This window comes from Aulonocara sp. 'chitande type north' Nkhata Bay, linkage group LG9, assembly GCF_057382095.1.
Source record: "Aulonocara sp. 'chitande type north' Nkhata Bay isolate Kocher_YH1m ecotype deep benthic linkage group LG9, A_spYH_male_GT1.1, whole genome shotgun sequence".
Lineage (NCBI taxonomy): Eukaryota > Metazoa > Chordata > Actinopteri > Cichliformes > Cichlidae > Aulonocara > Aulonocara sp. 'chitande type north' Nkhata Bay.
In genome coordinates, this window is record NC_141352.1 from 36,866,247 (window position 1) to 36,886,782 (window position 20,536).

General features: G+C 42.2%; 1 protein-coding gene across 4 annotated transcripts in view; it reads left to right on the forward strand.

Annotated features, from left to right (window-relative positions):
• Window positions 1–20,536, forward strand: part of svila (supervillin a) — a 49,183-nt gene that overhangs the window by 19,098 nt on the left and 9,549 nt on the right. For 3 of the 4 annotated variants that reach the window (XM_086307321.1, XM_086307322.1, XM_086307323.1), the window contains 21 exons: window positions 705–769; window positions 1,351–1,487; window positions 2,364–2,459; window positions 2,892–3,198; window positions 4,589–5,078; window positions 6,154–6,313; window positions 8,142–8,274; window positions 10,656–10,709; window positions 12,238–12,309; window positions 12,844–12,900; window positions 14,218–14,383; window positions 14,887–14,970; window positions 15,646–15,732; window positions 16,264–16,441; window positions 16,536–16,708; window positions 17,493–17,648; window positions 18,632–18,768; window positions 19,410–19,554; window positions 19,634–19,779; window positions 19,944–20,119; window positions 20,374–20,527. In XM_086307321.1, the coding sequence (XP_086163447.1) occupies window positions 705–769; window positions 1,351–1,487; window positions 2,364–2,459; window positions 2,892–3,198; window positions 4,589–5,078; window positions 6,154–6,313; window positions 8,142–8,274; window positions 10,656–10,709; window positions 12,238–12,309; window positions 12,844–12,900; window positions 14,218–14,383; window positions 14,887–14,970; window positions 15,646–15,732; window positions 16,264–16,441; window positions 16,536–16,708; window positions 17,493–17,648; window positions 18,632–18,768; window positions 19,410–19,554; window positions 19,634–19,779; window positions 19,944–20,119; window positions 20,374–20,527 (3,173 nt within the window). The remainder of the gene's footprint in view (window positions 1–704; window positions 770–1,350; window positions 1,488–2,363; window positions 2,460–2,891; window positions 3,199–4,588; window positions 5,079–6,153; window positions 6,314–8,141; window positions 8,275–10,655; window positions 10,710–12,237; window positions 12,310–12,843; window positions 12,901–14,217; window positions 14,384–14,886; window positions 14,971–15,645; window positions 15,733–16,263; window positions 16,442–16,535; window positions 16,709–17,492; window positions 17,649–18,631; window positions 18,769–19,409; window positions 19,555–19,633; window positions 19,780–19,943; window positions 20,120–20,373; window positions 20,528–20,536) is intronic. The other variant, XM_086307325.1, reaches the window with a different exon arrangement.

The window sequence follows — 20,536 nt, forward strand, 5'->3', positions numbered from 1 at the left end:
AGCTAGCTAATTAAGCTAATACTAGCTTAACGAGTTTGTTCAAATTGTCTGCCTTTGAAATGTCCTTACATGATGGCAGTTTAATGCGATATTATAAGTATAATGCGTTGTACATACTGTACAGGATTGAACTAGCACTGAGTTCGCAACAAGAGACTGTGTACGGTCAATAAAACTCACAGATTCGTAGCCATGCAGAGCTGTTATTGGGGTGAAGTGGTGGGCAAAGGACTGAAGTGACAGCTATGGAAGAGGAGGATATTGTTGACTGAGGAGGAAATGAGGGTTACTTATGCAAGAAGCCTGGAATGTGTTGGTGTTCATGGAGAAATAAAGAGTCTCTGTTGTTTCTGTAAAGTCGTACCCCGTGGTTTCAAGGACATTTGTTGAAACCCTTGTTTTTATTTTGTGTACTCAAAGTGTACACTTAATAGAATCATTAGTGTATGAATAGAAATATATGTAAATAATCACATTACAAAACTTATTTGCTCTTTCTGGCAATATAATTTGGTGTTTTAGTGTCTTTGGCAGAAAATTTAAGTAGTGTTTTACAGAGTGTCTATGGTAGCATAAAACAATAAAATATTAAGATAAAAAAACCAAAACGTAAAACAAAGTATAGATGATACAGAGAACTGTGAAGCAGAATTTATGTAGTTAGAGCTGGTTTCTAACTCTAACTTTTTTTTCCTTTGTTGCAGCTGATGAAGAGAAGCTAGATGAACGGGCCAAGCTGAGCGTCGCAGCTAAGCGCTCTCTCTTCAGGGTGAGTTTTGACTTCAGCCTGTTGGGCATCTTATATTGTCTGAGTACGAGCTTCCAAGCTGAGGAAAAACTTCATTCCAGTTATGGGTACGATTTCAGACTCTGGGATTAATAAAGTATTCTGATTTCAATTTCCTGTCCTTCTCTTACTTTGAGTGAATGTGAGTCACAACTGAGCCAGCCTTATTCCTGAAATGATTTGTGCCATAATTCAGCGGCTTCTAGAATCACTTTTAGCAGGAAGGAGTTGAAGGAAACCTTTTCTGTATGATTGTGTCAGGCTCTCACGTTTTTGTGGAAGAATTGTCTCTGTCCTCTTCAGTGTTGCTTCAATCCAAAGCCTGTTCATTTCTCAGCCTGTAGAGTCTCAGATGTTGCTCTTATTTCATATGGAAGCAGTAAGGTGCAGGAAGTTTTGCTTGTTCATTTTGCTTTAAAAAAAAAAAAAAAGCAATTAAATTTTTTATTTATTTATTTAGTTGCAAGATCTGCTAAGGACCAGAGAAGGTCTATACAGTTTGTGTAATCAGCTGTGTTCATTTCTAAAGATGACCAATGTTTACCCTAATTATCTCCATCCAGGAACTGGAGAAGAGCGTCGATGGCGGAGCTCCTAAACTGCGGTCCAGGAATGCTGCTGTGGACAGGAGACTAAGACGGACACAAGATCGATCCAGAACTCAGCCGGTCACAACTGAGGAAGTAGTCATCGCAGCCACGTAAGGCTCTGTCACCTTGTTTGATGCTATGTAATGTGAAAGACACCTCTAACAATAATAGGGTAACTTACTTTCTTGATAGGCAAAGAAAAAGTGTATAATTATATAGTTCTATCAGGAAGAATGACTAAATAAATGTAAGCTTGAAAATGAGCCCATGGTGAGTACAAATGTGACACAAGAAAAAAGTACGTCTGGTCCTTTTACTAAGAACCTTCTGATTTTTTTTACTCTGAAAATGTTTCACATGTGGGTTTTTATTCTCATTACTTTAATTTTTATTACTATAATAGTACTCATTTTAAAACCTTTCACAAAGAAATGTTTCTGGAGACTATCTAAAAGGAGCAAAAATGTTAATCGCTCAGTATGATGAGAATTGCATAGTTCCGGGGCTATAATAGCAAAACCTCAACCCTCCTCCCCTTTTTGTCACAAGCTGTGGCCGGGGAATGACCACTAAGACTCCATCTACAGATCTGTGTGTTCCTGACAGCACATATCAGGTCAATAAATCAGAGGTGTAAAATCTTTAAGTGCATTAAAGCAAATACATGCACATCTGTTCTATTTGAAAAGTGCTCTAAAGGGAAGTTCTCCTAGATTATCAAAGCGGAACAAACTCAACTGTGCACTTGTGTGTAGGCATCCATCTGTGGAGAGACCTTGCTGTGAAGATGAAGTTCTAGGGTGTTACCAGTTTTTGTAGATTTAAACTTTTCTTTCTGCGTGAAATTGTTTCTTAAAGAAAGCTGTGCCTCTGACTTTTTCACTGTCCTCACATCTACATGAAACTTTAACCACCATGTTTGCACCTTCCTGTCTTCTCTGTCCTCTGTGTGTGTATGACTGTGTCCCTGTCCTTGACCACTGTAGCGCCCCATCTCACGTGCCACAAATGGTGTCCGCTCACGCTGCCGTAGCACGCGTCCCTAGCCCCACCCTAGTTTACAGCACTGTCCCACCATACAGGTACACAGCAGACGTGTGTGCACGGATATGTATGCTCACATCGAAGTGCGGTGTTTGACTAACACGTTTGAGTCTTGGCTGCTATGCAGTTTTTCTTCGTTCACTGTGTTTTAAACTATAGGATTGAGTTGCTGGTAAAGTTCTAATGCACAGTTTTAAGGTTTGGTGCCCTCATGTGTGATCGGAGGAAACTACATGAATTAATTGCTAAGATAGGACGTCTGGGTTTTTAACTCACTGCTTGGTGAGCATGACTCACCCTGCATGTGTAGCAAACCTTTTTGGCTCTGTGTTGGCGACTTTTATTGGCTGTCAGAAAATGCACTCTCTCTGACATGCCACTCGCTGGCTTGCATGAGCTCCCCACAAGCTTACAGAAGTCTCCGTTTTCTTCTCCCTCTTTGTCTCTTGGATGTCTTCTCCCCTCCTCAGCCTGCAGGCATCCTCACAGCAAAGTGCTGTTGCCCATGAGCAAGTGAGGGAGGCCCGGCGGGCGCAGGATACCAAGGAGATCCGGGGCCCGACGCAGACGTCTTCACTAAAAGAAAAAGATACAAAGCAGAGCGAGACTCAGGAGGAGCCTGACCTCTGCACCCTCAGCCTGGCTGAAAAGATGGCGCTGTTCAACCGGCTGGCTCAGCCCCCAACCAGGGTCACCCACACAAGAGGGGACACGCGGCAGCGGAGGGCCAACGCTCGCTACCAGACACAGCCCATCACACTGGGAGATATGGAACAGGTGGGGAAGCAGCAAGGTCACTTTGTTTCTCCAGTGCTTCGGTTCACTGGGAGAAGACCTCTTAACTTTGCTTTCTTACTGTACACATTCACTCTGTTAGTGCCACACAATACAAAGGTGGAGTATAAATGTAGTAATAATGTGTCATGACTTACTCGGTCAAGCCAGTGTCTTATGCACAGAGTACGTGAATTAATATTTTTAGAGAACACAAGAGGAAAAGTGAAAATTCTGTTAATGAATATAAATGATGATGTAACTAAACAGCTGCTGTCCAGCTCTGGGAGCAGATTGCTGTTTAAGGGTAATGAATGTTAACAGAGTTTCAAATGGGCATGGATGGAATCATATGACAGAATTATTCTAGTGTTCACTGAAAAATGAAGAAATGTGAGAGCACCGAAGTGATGATATATGGAAAAGGGAAAAAAACATTTAAAGGTGGAAAAATTGAGAAGTTGCAATGATGACATGTTATCTGTTAGTCAGTGGGTTTGCAGGGGTTATAATTAAACTCCTGCTACTAAAGTAGAAAATCCATGAAACAAGAACTGCAGCATGCTGGTGTTTCTGCTCCAGGAGCTCTCAGACGTAGACCTCAGTGATGAGCAGGAGCTGTGTGACAGTCTGGTAGAAGACCTACAAGTAAGCTTCCTCTGAACAGTCACCGACCACCACTTGCCTGCATCAGTGGAGGCTGACACAGCGGGAGCACTCTTCTCAGAAATGACCGTCCATTTCTGTGAACAACACGCTCTGTGTTTTCTTTTTTGGCTCGTCTCCACATTGGTGTGATTTCATTCTGAATGTACGTTGCATGGCCCAGCTTGTGATAAAGCTCTGAGTCATCAACCCCAGTTCAATAAAGAGGCGTGGATGGATGAAGCACACATATCAGCGAGTCTGTGGGCTTTAAAAGATGTCTCTGTGACAAAGAAGAGGGAAACCAAAAGCAGTTCAACTCCCATCTACAGCCACAGGGGTTGAAAGTTTGATTGTGGGGGAAGTATGAGAGAGAAATTTGAAGCAAAAGCGAGTTAATGGATGGATACATGTTACAAGTTTCCTTGACATGGCTGCTTTCTGTTGCTTGTCATTTGTTCCTCAGCAGAAGTGCCAGGTTAGTTCTCCTCTATGGATTATGAACCTAGTTGTTAAAAACTGAAAGTGTTTGTCATGCGTTGTGCGTCGGCGGCTGCTGGCATGGCTTTGTGATGTGGGCTGACCATTAAGAGAGGCTGCTGTGTGATGCCCAGGAAGTGCACTGAGTCAGGCAGGCTGTGACTAGTCAGCGTTATTCTCTCGATTGTTTGTGTGTGCACTTTGCCCGAGCCGTTTCTCAGCCTCTGTAGCAAACTGACCCACTTCTTTGTCTGTCTGCATTACACAGCTTCAAAACGGCACAGGCTCTCCGTTTGGACACCACCTATCTTCCTCGTCTTCCTCTGCACTCAGAGCAGGCGGGACGGTGTCCAGTGACCACGCCGGAGACATCCACATATCCACTGCAGCCTGCGTGGAGCCCACCTATCCCAGCTCTGACAGGTCTCTACCCCCTCGCCAACCAGACGGCCCAGTCGGGGGGTCCCAGGGATCCTCAGATCACCATAGGCATCACATTTTGCCCCAAGGGGAAGACCAGATTGATCTGGGAGGGGGGAAGAGGAAGTTGCCGTCTCCTGAGAGAGCAGTCAGGCAGACAGCACTGCCCCAGCCCCAGAGTGGGAGAGAAAGGAGAGAAGAGGAGGAAGAAGCAGAGGAGGAGCAGCTGCAGCAGTGGCCGGACAGTGCGATAGAAGAGGAAGTGCTGTGGAGCTCAGAGAGCCACAGGCTCCAGGACAGCCAGGAGCAAAGCCAGAGGAGCAGGGCCACCAGCGGAGGTAAGAAAACAGCAGGAGGAGGAGCTCAAAAGCATCAGTCTGCTTTTTATTGCCTGAACTACTCTGCTGTTTGTTCTGTCTTTACTGAAGTTTATAAACTTGCCAAGTTTACATTAAGATTTGGGGAGAATGATAACTGTAACTTGTCTATATTAACATTCAACAGCGATATGTGTTATAGACCCTGAAGAGGAGAAGAGGATGGATGAATGGCTAGATGCATATTTCCTTTTTTTAGTAACTGGAAATATTTGGATCAGAGGGTAGTGCTGTGGACTTGTAGGTTAAAGCTAGCAGTAGGTTGTTATCTTGGTTAGTAAGGTGCACCTGCAACTTAATTTGGTGTTAAATGGGAAGCTTATTTTGGTTAGCATGCAGAGTTAGTGTTTCTGGGTAGAACACTGGAGTTTAACAGAAATAAATGAAAAAAGTGAAGCTAATCAGAAGACTAAAATAGGTTTTAAAAATTTAAGGAGCAAACTATGCTAACAGTTGGTATCGGTTTCCGTCAACAAGTTCTAATCCAACCCACTTCCTGTGTGTCTGAGTGAAAATGTTGAGTTCAGACTGTGGTTTTCAGGCTTCCTTTGTATCTGAGCACTGCAGTAACACCGGGCCGTTCACTGTCTCTGTGTCAGCATGTGGCTTGTCAGAAAATAGAAATCAGTCAAACTGGAACTGTGGAACTTGTTTCGGGGCAGGGGGAAGGAATAGTGCGTTGACCTGAGTCTCCAGTGTGGGTTGTTTGATTACAGCTGTGGCAGAGATGTTTAAAGCTGTGAAAAGTGTCTTTGCTGCTTCTCACGAGGTGGACGGGATTATTTCGGTGAGCATGAAAGATGATTGCTGCGATGCTGCTTTGAGATGCTGAGTCTGCACTGTGACACCTCTGACTGTTATGTTAAAGGGTTTACACCCTACACAGCGATTCTTAGTTAATGTATTTTCCTCAAAAGATCATACAAGCGGTCACAGTTAATGTTTATGGAGTTGCTGCTGAGTTACTGATTTTTATTTATTTATTTATTTTCTCTCCCCCTCTCCTCTCACTATTTCTGTGTGCTCACACTCACAGACCTGCTGGAATCAACTGTGGTAACATCCAGAGCAACATCTGGCTTCCCCGAAGCAGCAGACACAGACAGCAACACACACCCAGCTGACCCGGTTCAACCTGAGCAGGGAGACGAACTGAGCGACAGGATGATGGCCCGACACATGTCCATCAGAGAGAGGTGAGCATGGAAGTGTGCTAAGATAGGATTTAATATATATTTACTGCATGTCTGACCATATTCACGTATTGCAGAATACCATTTACCTGTTTCTCGGTAAATTAATCCTACAAGAGCAACGCAAAAGAAATCACGGTTTGCTCTGCTAGCTACATGTTTGTTTGTTTTTTAATTCATTAACAATAAAAATAAGTTTAAATGTCTTTGTTTTTTAAAGAAAATACATGTATTTCAAGACAAAATGCCGTGGTCACTGAAAACAGGCGTCGGTGCATAAAAATGCTAAATGATTAGGACCAATGGTTTCATTATTCATGAATGGTCATCAGTCATAGCACATTTGTGATCAGCTCTTTTACTTTTAAATTAAGAATGGATAAAATGTGATGACTCAAAATTACATCATGAGGGCAAAGAGGGAGGAGTTTTTAGGGTATTAGAGGGTTTTTTTCTTTACTGTTGAGCTTCCTGGGATGAAGTCTGGAGTATTAACAGAAGCAAAATGATAAAGAAAAGAAATTATAGATTTTTTTTCATTACATTTCATTGTTGTTATATAACAAAACTAAAGCTGAGTATTGGATTCCTGAGCAAATCCTTACATAAGTCCTGTTATGTCATACTGGGATAATTGAGCTGTTCGTGCTAGTTGACTGGCAGACATAGGACACTAATCATGCTCTAAACTGACTGATGATATAATAAAGTTGCATGTAAACTGGTGTTAAAGCCTGTGGAGTTTGTACTAGTTATTGTGCTTCTCGTAAATCTGACTCTTTGACCATGTTTTGACTAATTTGTGTCGTTCCCACGTTCAAAGCATTTCTCTGGAGCAAGGGTCTGTATCCCAGATACAGCTTGCAAGTTGGACTGAGTGCTGCTTTCATCCTGTTTTTGCATTTGCTGTGTAGCCCTGGGGGCAGAACAGGACATTTCCTCGCTGGGTCACAGAGGGGTGCTTGTGATGGGGGGGCAAGTGGGGCACAGCCAGGACCCTGACCTCTTGCATATATTGGTCCTGTCTGCCCCAGCTCACAGATGAGAGCTCAATAATTGAAGCTCTGTTCTTGCTCACGTTTAGGTTTTTAGACTTGTCGAGTACTTTAAACCTAATCCCAGTTTTCCTTATTAAAAAGATGGAAAAATTCAGGGTTGAGGTTTGAGTTGCTTTCCCAGCTCCTGTTACACTGACTGGCTTCTCTAATCAATGTTTATGTGTAATTGGATCAGAGCTGTCATTGCTCTGTCTGTACACTGTTTACTTCTGCAGCTCCTAAACGACATGCTCGCTGCCTCTGTTTAATGTCTGCTGTCTTCTCATTCATAAATGTAGAGGAGCATGGCTGCTTTTTGTTGGCTTTACTATTGTGACAGGTTGGGCTAAAAGCTCTGGGGAAGTAAGGTTTTGTGTTTCTTCGGCACATGTGGAAATAAAGAGTCTGCCTGCAGCTGCAAACTCAATGGCTCTTCATTAAAACCACAGCGTGTAGTTGCTTTTGTGCCATCCTTAACATACAGTTTGTCATGTCACGTTTGACAAAGTGTCTCAAAATCATCTTCATAAAACTCACCTCTTAAACAAATTGCTCAAGTTTTCCATAAATGCTCTGGATTAAATTTGAAAGCCTAGCCAAAATAAGGATTTGTTGCGGTTTTTTTTGTTTTGAAAAGTGTCCTCTAACTACAAAAAACTCAACTGAAAAACATTATTTATTATTATGAGCGCTTTGAGTACTCCGGGAGAGTAGAAAAGCGCTATATAAGAATCAGTCCATATACCATTTATTTGTATGCTACAGCTCATGATCCTCTCCCCTTCCCCACTCAGAGTCGCCTTGTTAAAGAAGAGTGGCGAGGAGGACTGGAGGAACAGGATCAATAAGAAGCAGGATGTGGTGAAGATTGCTGCAGCAGAGCAGAATGCTCAACTCTGGGAGGTGGAGCAGAGCTTCAAGAAGAAGGTAACCACCTGACGTGAGCACCCACTGCTGAATTAGCACGTCAACAGAGAAGCCTGAGGTTGTCCCTTGTATCGCTCATGTTTTTGCACGTAGTCATAGCAGCATGCATTCATGACTGACTCTGCTACTTTGTGTCCACAAGACCTGAATGCAGAAGTGATGCAGTGAGTTGGTTAATTTGATTTGATCGACTGTGTCGCATTATGAAAGCAAGTATTTAATGTGTCAGCCTCTGAGATCATGCCGCTCAGTAGGTGTTCTCGATCTTCTATTGCTGACGTGTACAGAAAGAAAAATCTGATCAAAGACTGATACCCTTTAAACAATCACTTCTGTAGAACAGAGCTACAAGGAACATGGTAACAATTTTCAATATCTCTAAACAGAGAGGTCGTGTTTTTGTCTGCGTCTTTTGATCTTTTTCTCTTTTCTCTGTTCTGTCTCAAGCAGCTGTTGCATGTTTTTGTTCTTGGACTGTATCAAGAGATAATCTGCATGTCTTCCATCCTGGCAGTAGAATACATACTGTGGTGTCTGGATCAGTCACACAATACTTCATGGGGCATGCTGTTTTTATTTCCTAAATATGGAAGCCTGCGGCTGCCACTATTCAATCATGAACATTTTTTTCTTTCCTTTCCTTTCTTTTTAGGATACTAATTTTTTCATACGTCAAACCTTTAAAATCCAATTTGATTTTAGGCCGAAAATGCATAAATGCAGTGAAATTAAACGCACGCAGTTCAAATACTTGGGTAACTTTTACGTTATCCCAACATTTTAGCTTATCAGATTTCTAATAAATAGTGAAACCCTATTTATATAATAGTAATATAATCCCAAGGCTGACAATCACAAATGCAGTTTTGCGTTGTGATGAATCATTTCTGGAGTAGCAAAAGTGAAAGCACGCAGGCTAGAATATTCATAGGGCCACTCTTCCTAAGCTGTTCACTTAATTCTGATTCATTTAGCCCCGCTCGAATGAATGTATTACTACATGTAGCCATGTAATAAACTATACATAACTGTACTTGTGATAGTATACCTGGTACTTGAAATGGATATCTCAAGTCTCTAAATAAGTTTTGGGGGGAGTTGACATAGAATAATCCTGCTGTTTAAGAGTTTTATTTTATATATAAATGTAGAATGTAAAAAACTTGAGCATCTTGGAAACAGTAGCCAGTCACTCATAAAAACTTGGAACACATGATTGAACATGAGTATTTGCAGCCTTTGACTTCCAAATTTTGAAGTTTTGCCTCATGTATGTTTTATACTTGTTATGAATATTAAAGAAGCTTAATTAAGTTGGATTTTAATCCTATTTGTTGCCTGAATGACTCACATACTGAGATGAATTTCCCCTCCAGAGAAAAGCTGAGAGCACTTTGTAGAGTTTAACTTTTCTCTGAGAGTTGAAAAGTATTCAAACTGTCAGCTACATGTGAGTGTTGTACTAACTGAACTGTAAAATGTAGCCTCTGTGTTTAGTCATGCTAGGCCTTTGTTTCTAGTTAACTGCATGTTACATGTAAACTTTCACTCTTCTGTTTGTCTCTGTTTGCATGTCCTTTACTTTTTCTTTTTTAAAATAAAAAAATAAACCTGATTTCTTTCCTCTGCATGTTGACTGCGTTTCTGTTTTTGAAGGAAGGGTTAGGTCAGGCACAGGACACGCACCTCTCTGTTTAGACATATTCAGCTGCCGTGGCACAGCTGTTTTTGTTTCCAGCAGCTTATCAAGGTTTGCTCAGCTCGACAGCTTTACACATACATATTTTCATTTTGGGTTAGTAGTTTGTTTAAGGTCAGGAAGTACTTTACCTACGTAGCTTTGATTCATCGTGTGCAATCAGACACACTGATTGAGGAGCTTTTTCTGGGGGTTTTTTTGTTTTTGTTTTTTTAAAGATATGTCTTAATCAAATCAGGGAAATCTTTCAAGACCTAATCAATTTGAAGTGATGGCTGGGTCCAGGTCAAGGGGAAGGGCAGTTGATGTTTTTCATCTTGTTTCCATCCTCCAATTCATCCGAGCGAGTAGACATGATTCATCAGGTTTCCTGTTTTGAATCGAAGAAGTGCAAAACTACAGATAATGCAGATACAGAACCGAGTCAGAGAAAAACGGCAAGTAGAGCAGAATAAAGGCTGTTTGGACAACTTTGCTTTTTGATGGACTTTGTTTCTTTTTACTTTACACATACTACAAACTTGATATTTACCTAGAAATTAACCATTCGCCCGCGTGATAAATGTCATACCTGGAGTATAGAATCTGTAAAGACTCACAGGGAGCGGGAGTAATGTGCTTTGGCCTGTGTGTGAAATGAATGCTGGGAACTGTCCCTTTTTCTTTGGCTGCTCGTCTGTAGGATGATGAAGCGATGATGATGATTGACGAGTTTGCTGTGTCCGACCAGCTTTGGGTAAGGCCCGTGCAGAAACCAAACGTGTGTGCACGTATGTGTCAAATGCATTTAGTTTTCATTTTTCCATCTTTAACTTTGTTTCCTGTTGAAAACTCTTAGCCTTGGTGGAACACACAGAGCTACGTTTGTGTGTCTGTTTGTGGTGGTACTGGTGGTGGAACTGCGTGTGGGTGTGTCTTAAAGACAAATTGTATTAATAATCATTCTGATTGTTGTAATTATGCTGTGTTCCTCATCCCACCACTGCTCATCAGGTTTCAGATTTATAATTGTGTTAGAATTTCCTGTTCTGTCTTACACTATGAATCTAATTTAATTGAGTTAAAAATTTCCCATTTATCATATTGACTTTGGCACGCAACCTCTGCTTCTCTAATCGACTCACATTTATGACAAATGTTTCTTGTGGCGTAAGATTTGTCTGAAAGTTGGTCTAAAATCTCAAGAGTCGGTTTGGCGTGCTTCAATCTGCTTCCAGTTTCATCTCTGTTCCAGTGGTTCAGGGCTGTGGCTTTGCATATTAATGTGGCTGCAGGGATTTTTTTATTAATTTATTATTAATGTGTATTGTTTGCACAATGTGTTTGTTTCATTGGTGGATACAAGTAACAAGAAAGAATATAAATGATTAAAAGTGAGGAAAACCATCAATAACCACTAACGGGGAAATTTTTAAATGGTAAAAACACAAACATGACATAATTCTTTAAATTCAGCTTATGGTACATCAGTGGAAAAAGTAAACAAGATGTCCATGAGAACCATATTGTAAATCTTTTTTTTAAACCCTCACTGTGAAGTTAACCAGCTAAGCGAGCATGATTGTGCACATACAGAGTAGAGCAGGCAGCTGTACGTCTTGGGGAAACACTACTGAGGCAACAGCGTTTTGGTAATTAATGAGAACCATTCAACCAAATGAGATCAGATTGTCTTATACACAATGCTCACCCACAACACTTGAACCAGACTGAATGAATGGTAGTGGTGGATAACATACCCGACAGGTTTGAGTCTAAATAACTGCTGTTGCATTTTGTTGTAATGTTACAGCAAAACAAGGTTTCTGCAAAGTAACTGAACTGCACTTTAAATTAGATCATCTCTTTCTTTTATTGTTACACTCCCCTCAATATGACACAGGCTAGAATACCCTGACCTTTACTTACTAATGCAAGTCAAGCTCCTCATCAGCCCCTCCCTTGTTGGTCATCTGGAATGAAGACTTTCTGTTGTAAGTTTGGAGCCTCTAACCCCAAACTGAGATCATCCCAATGCCTCGTCTGTGACACAACTTGTTATTTCCTGAAACCCGTTGAAAAATCTCCAGAGCTGCAGAGTTCATTGTACAGTTGTTTTTGCAAAGAGTCTCACACTACATGTAACTAGAAAACTGATACATTAAAGCCTTGTTTCGCATGATGCCAGTGTTTCTAAAATCCCAGCGACACCCCTGCAGCTGCTATACTCCTGATCATCCCCTTCATGTGTATGTGTACATTTCCTATTTCTGTGGCTTCCATAGGAGCCAGTGTTTGCTGCTACTTTCTCTACTCCTCCTGAGCCTCCTTACAATGCAACCGAATCAGCCAGCCAGGTAGGACGTGTCAACAGGTCTTGCTGCCTTGCAGTGCTTGTTGTACTTGCTCACACACCTGCTTCACTAAACTCACACATTACAAACCCTATTCTACAACTTTGCTCCTTAGCCACATCACTGTGGTTAATATGCATTATTAATGTGTTCATTCTGAGGTTCGGAAATATTTGGACAGTGGTGGAATTTCTTTAATTTTTGCCTCTGTACACCACCATTTACTTTTGAGTTTCTGAAAAACTGAGACTGTATAAAAATGTCCTTAATGGTTAATTAATGAACTGGTAATTGGTGAATTAGAGCTGAAGTCTGCACTTTTTGATTTAAAATCCACTGCGGTGTATGGGAGGCAAAACCATTCAGGCACTAGCACACTGATATTGATATAAGTCGCACATCGTTATCAGCACAGGGCCAGCATGGCAGCCCCTGCAGCTTCTCGTGCTTGTGCAGAGCTTGGATCTTTTCTTCCGTCTTTTCATCCATAATCCTCATCTTTTCTTACCTTCCTCATCCATCCCTCTGGTTGTGAAGGCCATCAGATCTCGCAGACCCGTGCAGGTGGATGAAAAACACCCCTGGAGACGAAAGGTGACCCTTTCGAAGCTATACACAGCTTTCTGGGCAATTCCTCCCCCTCCCACTCACCGCTGGCAGCCTCCACACAAACACAGCAATCAAAGCTCCAGCACCATGAGTTGCAGTCTGCTATATTCAATAGACTTCTTCCATTTTACTGTCACGAGTTACTTTAAACACCCACACAGTCATGTGTCATTTCTTAATATTGTTCAAATAGAGGTGAATGACTTTAGCGCTGTGTGAGGCAAAGATTTTCTCATTTTCTCTGTGTGTACTCTTTGTGTATTTGGGCACTTTGTTGTTTATGAATGTGGGAAACATTTAAACACACAGACTGCAAAAGATACAGTACTGTGTCCATTTTGATGGGTAGATTTTAGTGATGAGTGCAGTTTGAACAGTGTCAAACTCAAAGGCCACACTCAAAAATGAGAATCACATCTGGCATTTCCCCAAAATGTTGATTTTTGTCCAGATAAAACCCACATCCAGGCATTAAGAAGTCCATACAAAGTTAACTTAATGGACGTGCCATTTAGCCCAACAACCTCGCTTCCTCACCTCACAGCCCTGCTGACCACAGCGTTAATCAAAAGCCTGAATATTACAGCTACTAGGAGACTGGAGGTGTTTATAAAATCATTGTCTTTACATTACAGCTTTAACAGAGCAAGTTAGCTGCACTGTACAGTCGAATCTTCTGGCATCAAGTTTCTGTGCATAAACGCCTGAAAGCTGTGAATAAACTGCAGCTTCTCTGCAGTTTTCGTCCTTCTTCATTGCCATTTGGATCCAACACATATTTTGCGTTACAGTTCAGCAGCTTTCTGCAGCGCCTCTACGACTCCAAACCTCTGCTGGCGTGCAGAATAGAAAACTGAGTTTATATCTCAGCAAATGGATCCGTGGGTCGATGCCGAGAAGCATTCGGTCTCCCACGTCTCTGGAGACTTTCTGACCTTGTTATCAACAGTCTGTTTACTTCCATGAAAGTACAGGAAACGCTGTTTAATTTGGCGTGTGACTCCAAATGTGGTGCTTAATGATCGTTGTGCAGCTTCAGCTAAGCAGGGTAAAATTTATAAATAGTCTTAAAAGATTTTGTGGCCACATGACAATTTGTAAAGGGCCATATTTGTCCTGTGGGCTTTGAGTTTGTATAGCAAGCACTTTTATGAAGGACATTTAAATAAATGCAGGGATGTGATGGGTTACCCATTCACAAAATGCTCCCTGGAATGCATCGCACATTACAAATGATGCAGTAAGGCACCTGAGAAGTGTTCTCTTACACTTGACACTGACTTGTCCTCCCTCTTTTCTCAGAGGTTAGCAGAGGCAGAGATGGAGTCTGAGAGCATCGAGGCTCACATGTCCATTGAGGAGAGGAAGCAGCTGATCGTGGCCCGAGAGGAATCCTGGAAGTCTAAAGGCTACGGAGCTGCCAATGACTCGACCCAGTTCACTGTGGCTGCACGCATGGTGAAGAAAGGTCAGAGGGCAAAAACGCTCACTTTCCACTGGCATACCTGTGCTCGTTATGCACTGCTGCAGAGCAATAAAGAGTTAACGTCAGCCTCAGCTCTGTCCTGAATGCTTAAAAAAAGCTTGCTCCACAGCTAGCAGCTTGGGGAGAATGACTCTCGTTTTCCCTCCATCAGGCCAGAGTAGCTGCTCCAAGGCCTTCGCTGAAGCAGAAATGATTTAATGGTTGGAGCTTTCCGCATTAGCTGTGCACTTACCCTGACGTGGCAAACGATGGACAGTTTCATTAACTATTCCTGCTTATTATTCCAGAGCTCTGTAACATACAACACATGCAAAGACACCCACACCTGTTGCTTTCTGTGTGAACCTACAAACTGATAGTACTGCATCTGCCTGTGAAACTATGAAAACAAATGAATTTGTGTTTTTACTAAAATCACAAACAGCCCTTCCCCTTCAGATTGTACCTGAGTCATCACATGTATATGTACGTCTCTGTTGCTGCAGGTCTGGCCTCCCCTGCTGCTCTTCAGAATCCTGTGCCGTCCAAACCCAAGAATGGCAGCATTGCCATCTCTAAACCACAGGATGGTCAGTTGCACTTCATTTCTGTGTTTCCCTGTTAGAGCATGTCACCCTGCTTTCATGTTAACAGATGGTTTCAGGAGGGTTTTTCAGGACTTTAAGAGTTCAGCCATTGCTTAAATCCGATTTAAATTAATGACGCGACTTTGTTACCTCGTTAGCCTCTGAGCTCATGTTGCGTAGGTGCTAAATGTATACTTTTGTGTTATTCTGTTTTTGCTTTTCTTTCCAAAGACATGGAACAGATGTCTGATACTGAAGGTTTACTCTTTTTGTCTTTTTTGCCATTTATCACGCTGCTCATCCAAACCACCAATATCACCAACACTAATGTGACTCGTGTTGCTGTGAGACTTCTATTGGCTTGTAAAGCCTAATAGAACGTAGCCCAGGGGAAGGCAATCACCTGGACTAATGTGCATGAGTCTGAAGTGCTGAAGAGTTCACATTTGGAGGCCTTGGAAGTGCTTGTGACCATGTTTAGATTTACGGCATTGTGACTGTAACTTTCCATTATACTCATTATTCAATTCAGTCAACAGAAGCAACATTAGTCGTAACATGTATGAGCAGAACCTCATGTTGCTTTCCTTTTCACTTAAAATCAAACACTTTGTTGGCTCTGTCGTGCGTGCGTGCGTGCGTGTGTGTGTGTGTGTGTGCGTGTGTGTGCGTGTGCAGAAATCAAGGCCATGCCAGATCTGAACCTGGAGTCAGACATGAAGCTGGATAAATTGGAGTCATTCCTGGGCAAGCTCAACAATAAAAGTGAGTCCTTCACAGACACGAGTATTAATGGTGCCTGCTTACATGTAGGTATGGAAGCTGATAGCTGCAGAAACGATCTTTTCTTGATATCATTAGACGATACAAGTGATATCAAACTATTTTCTACAAAAGCAACATTTGACATGGAGCTGCTGCAAAACTGTTCTTTTTAAATATTGAAGAACCAGGTAAACTTTGATCTTTTCACTCGGACGTTTCTGAGTGGGCTTGTGTGACAATCTGATCCATATTCATCCCGTGCAGGTCAGCATGCAACCTGTAATAGAAGACAGTAGGCCACAGCTAAACCATGTACTGCGGACTGTGTCTATAGCATCATGTTAGACACCTAAGATAAATGAAAGTCAATTTGTGTAATTATGTGTTAGATAAAGCCCTCACACAGAATGGTTGGTTGTTATTAGTGGGGCTTGTTAAAACACCAGTTAAAAGTCACAAAGAAAGTGAATAATTTCCATTTTCTGTATTTTTGTGGTTTTTAAAGAGTCGCTTCTTTCTGTCTGTCCTCAGTGTCTGGACTGCCAGAAGCAACCATCACAGTGACGGAAAAGAAGGTAAAGGAAGTGATGACCCTCGAAGACGAAACTTTTTCCAAGTTCTACCGCCAAGTGGAGGAACTTCCTTCCGTCACCAACAAGCTGGAGATAGATGACGACTTTGATGCCATCTTCGGTCCCCAGGTGCCAAAGTAAGCTCTCGATGCCTGATGTGGTTTTGACTCATCACTGAGGGTGAGACTTGTTCCTGTTAACTGTGACCCTTTACCGCTGACCTCTCTGCAGGCTGACCTCAGAGATGGTACAGCACAAGCGGGCGGTGCGCCCAGCACGTAACGTCCAGTCATCCAGGAACCCTCTAAAGATGCTGGCTGCCAGGGAGGACATCAGACACGAGTACACGGAGCAGAGGCTCAACATCGGCCTGCTGGAGAGCAAAAGGATGAAGGCTGAGAAGAGTGAGTGAGGATGGATGAGGAGCAGCTGTTTAAAATAATATACAGTCTCCTTGACGATGCTCTATTTGTCCAAGCACCAACAGGTTGTTGTAATTTATCATTCCTGCGGTTGTTGCCAGGCGCATTGGACACTGCCATTCCTACTTTACCCTGCATGTCAAACTGTGCCGTGTTGTGGGAGGCTGGTGAAATTGACAGATGCACAAAGAGGCCAAAAATCTCTTCTCTCTTCTTCCCTGTGATGTGTGCATTCATGTTATCAGCAAATGCAAATATCTTGCCCCTTATATTGACAGAGAGATGTATTGACCAATTGAGTCAGTGTTTCTATGGAAAAAGAGGGCAATATAGCATCACTCTCATATAGAAAGGCTCACTTGTATCATGCACTCTAAAAGCTTCTCCACTTGCTTTGAATGAACCCACGCACACCGCTTTGGGATGTGAGCAGACCTGCATGCGTGTCCCTTTCCTGTTATTGTGCTGAGCAGTCCTCGGAAAAGTCAGCTTTGTTTACGAGCTACACGTGCACAGCAGCTTGTTTTGACTGTGAAGACAAGAACCCACACTCTTTGATGTGTAACATCCTCCTTCACCTCCTCTCATAGCATTAAACCTTTAGTACCTGCTGTAGTGAGACACAGTAGAGCTTTGTGGTCATGGCTGTGTGTACTGGGTGGATGTGTCTTTGCTGTATAAGAATGAAGAGTAATAAATTAAAATTGTTGTGTGTATTTCTTGCAGTCTAATGTCAGTTCTCTGTGCTCTGCTCTTTTTCCTGCAGTGAATAAGAACTCTGGTTTCTCTGAAGTGGCTCTCGCCGGTCTGGCCAGCAAGGAGAACTTCAGCAGTGTCAACCTGCGCAGCGTCAACATCTCAGAGCAGATGTCCAACAACAGCGCTGTGCCTTACAAGAAACTAATGCTGTTGCAGGTCAAAGGTCAGTTAAAGATACTGGAAACACTGCACTAAATGTACAGAAACACCTACCCTCACAACAGGAATAATTCTACTTTTCTTTTTATTCAGTCCACTGCACCATATTTGAATACTTTTGTTAAAAGCGAGGACAATAGCTCTTTGGTTTTTGCAGTTTTTCAGAAATTCTTTGATTAATGTGCTGTGATTCTGCAATGTTTTAATTCAGGTTCACATTTTAGGCTTAGCACTCATGCAGGTTTATTTCCATTAATCCCACATTTAAATCTAGCAGCATCTTGCTAAGATGCTAAACTCTGTGCTGCCTGCTGAATGTTATTTTGCCAAAGAAAAATAATAAAATACAATAAAAACAGTGCAGCTAGTGTAAAGTGAAAAAAAAATTCCAGGCAATAATTTGTAGTACCGAATAACAAGTTAATAAACTGTGTGTGCTCAGTATTTTTAAATTGCAGTCAGTGAGTCTGTAGCAGCTGCTACAATTAATCGTTTAAGGAACGGAAAAACAAAAACCAGTTCACACAAAGCTCTGGAGGATGCTTCTTCAAGAGTGTCCTTTCCAGAGGACCGGAGGATATCTAAAACTGGAGATGAGAGCATGTCTGTGCATCTCCTCCTTATGTCTGTTGGTGACAGCTGTGGTTCCAAATCATTCTCACCAGGGTGCCTCACACTGCCCCAGGCTGATCCACTCCTCTAAAGCCTGCTGTCTGTAATGCAGAGTAAATCCTCAACACTGGGGTTACTGTTTTGTTTGGAGGTTAGCTGTCCCAACCTGATGGTTGGTAGATGGTAGAAGCCAAAAGCGTCCTAAAATCACAAAACTCTAACAAATATTTGTTTTGCTGCCCTTATTTATTTGCAGGAAAATTAGAAGTTAATGTAGATAACATACTTGATGAAGTGGTGAGACTCGCAGATGCTTGCCCTGTTACTGCAAGTACAATAATGTGACGATCTGACTACCTGTCTGTGTGAAACCAGGCCGCCGGCACATCCAGACCCGACTGGTGGAGCCGCGAGCATCCTCCCTGAATAGCGGCGACTGTTTCCTGCTCATCACGCCACAACACTGCTTCATCTGGATCGGAGAGTTTGCCAATGTTATTGAGAAGAGCAAGGTGGGTTACGACTCAGAGCGCTGCAAAGCAGTGATTACAAAACGGCTTATTGTTGGTATGCTTAGATTTGAGTACAGTATACTTACTGTTTGGGAATTTACAGCCCTCTAAGAACTGAAATCATGTGGTATAAGGGTCTCACTGCTGCATGTGGGACGGGCTTCAAGTGCAGGATGTAAACAGTGTTAGGAGGAAGCTACAGTGGCATAGCTCAGGAAGGTGTGTGTGTGTGTGTGTTCTGATGACCTTTTAGCTGAATAAACTAGTGACCTAAATCTGACACAAAGGACTGTTGTGAGCCGGTGTCCACAGCTTTCATGGGGTTGTTCTAGTTCACTTCATAAACTTTGGTACTTTATATTCTAACAGTTATTTCGTGTGTTAATACAAGATATTTTACATTGAAATAAGCGGAAAAAATCTGCCAATGGAACAAGTGAAAATCCTCTAGTTTTTCTCTCGTTTCAAGATTCACCGTGTGAAGAAGTTTCTATATCTTACTGGAATGTTGCTTTGTAGCTGATTTTGTCTTATTTTAAGTGTAATGAGATAAATTTTGACTAGAAATGAGATAAATATACTTGTTAAGATGGAAGTGTCTACTTTTTTATGGTGTGTGTGTGTGTGTGTGTGTCTTTCAGGCTTCAGAGTTGGCCAATTTCATCCAGAGCAAAAGAGATTTGGGTTGTCGAGCCAACTATGTCCAAGTCATTGAAGAGGGCATTAACACAAACCATGCTGTCAAGGAGTTCTGGAAGATCCTGGGGGGGCAGTCGAGTTATCAGTGTAAGGATTCAAATGTGAAAAACTCCAAGAAACTGTTTCAATAAGATGAAATCCAATGCCTCCATGTTTGCTCTTGCAGCTGCAGGAACGCCAGATGAAGATGAGCTGTACGAGGGCGCCATTGTGGAGACCAACTGCATTTATCGCCTGATGGATGACAAACTGGTCCCAGATGATGATTTTTGGGCCAAGATGCCTCGCTGTTGTCTGCTCAATCCTAAGGAGGTGAGACAAATTAAGTTAAAACTGTTGCAAACTGTAAATCCATCTCAAATCTAAAATAAAGTTTTAAAATCATGTGCAAGCATGTAAGATTTAAAATGACTTTTGGCTCCCTCTAGTGGTGATATAAATGCTCTGGAGAAAACACCACGTTCTGTTTTCTGCAGGTTCTGGTTTTTGACTTTGGCAGTGAGATGTACATTTGGCATGGGAAGGAAGTGACTTTGTCGCAGAGGAAGGTGGCTTTCCAGCTGGCGAAGCACTTGTGGAATGGCACCTTTGATTATACAAACTGTGACATCAACCCACTGGACCCAGGAGAGTGTAACCCACTCATACCCAAGTATGGAAACACATACTACAGCTTAGATGCATGGTTATGTACAGATATTGAGAATGTCAATCACAGGAAGTCTGCATACACATGGTGTTTTTGCCCTTTGTGCAGAGAGCTTTAAAGAGATGGTCATGTTTTCTCTTTTACTTTCTGGTCTAAGTAAGGCCTCAGAAATTAACTGACATTGCAGGAGTGTGTTTCAGGCATCTTCATTGGTTTTAATAATAATGCACTATACACTGTGTCCGCTTCGCATGTAGAAAAGGCCAGGGTCGCCCTGACTGGGCAGTGTTTGGCAGACTGACTCAACACAATGAGACCACCTTGTTCAAAGAAAAGTTCCTGGACTGGAGCGACTCCAGGAAAACTCCCAGTCCTACAAAAAACAGCAGCGATCACAGTACTGATCAAAAGGTATCAGCA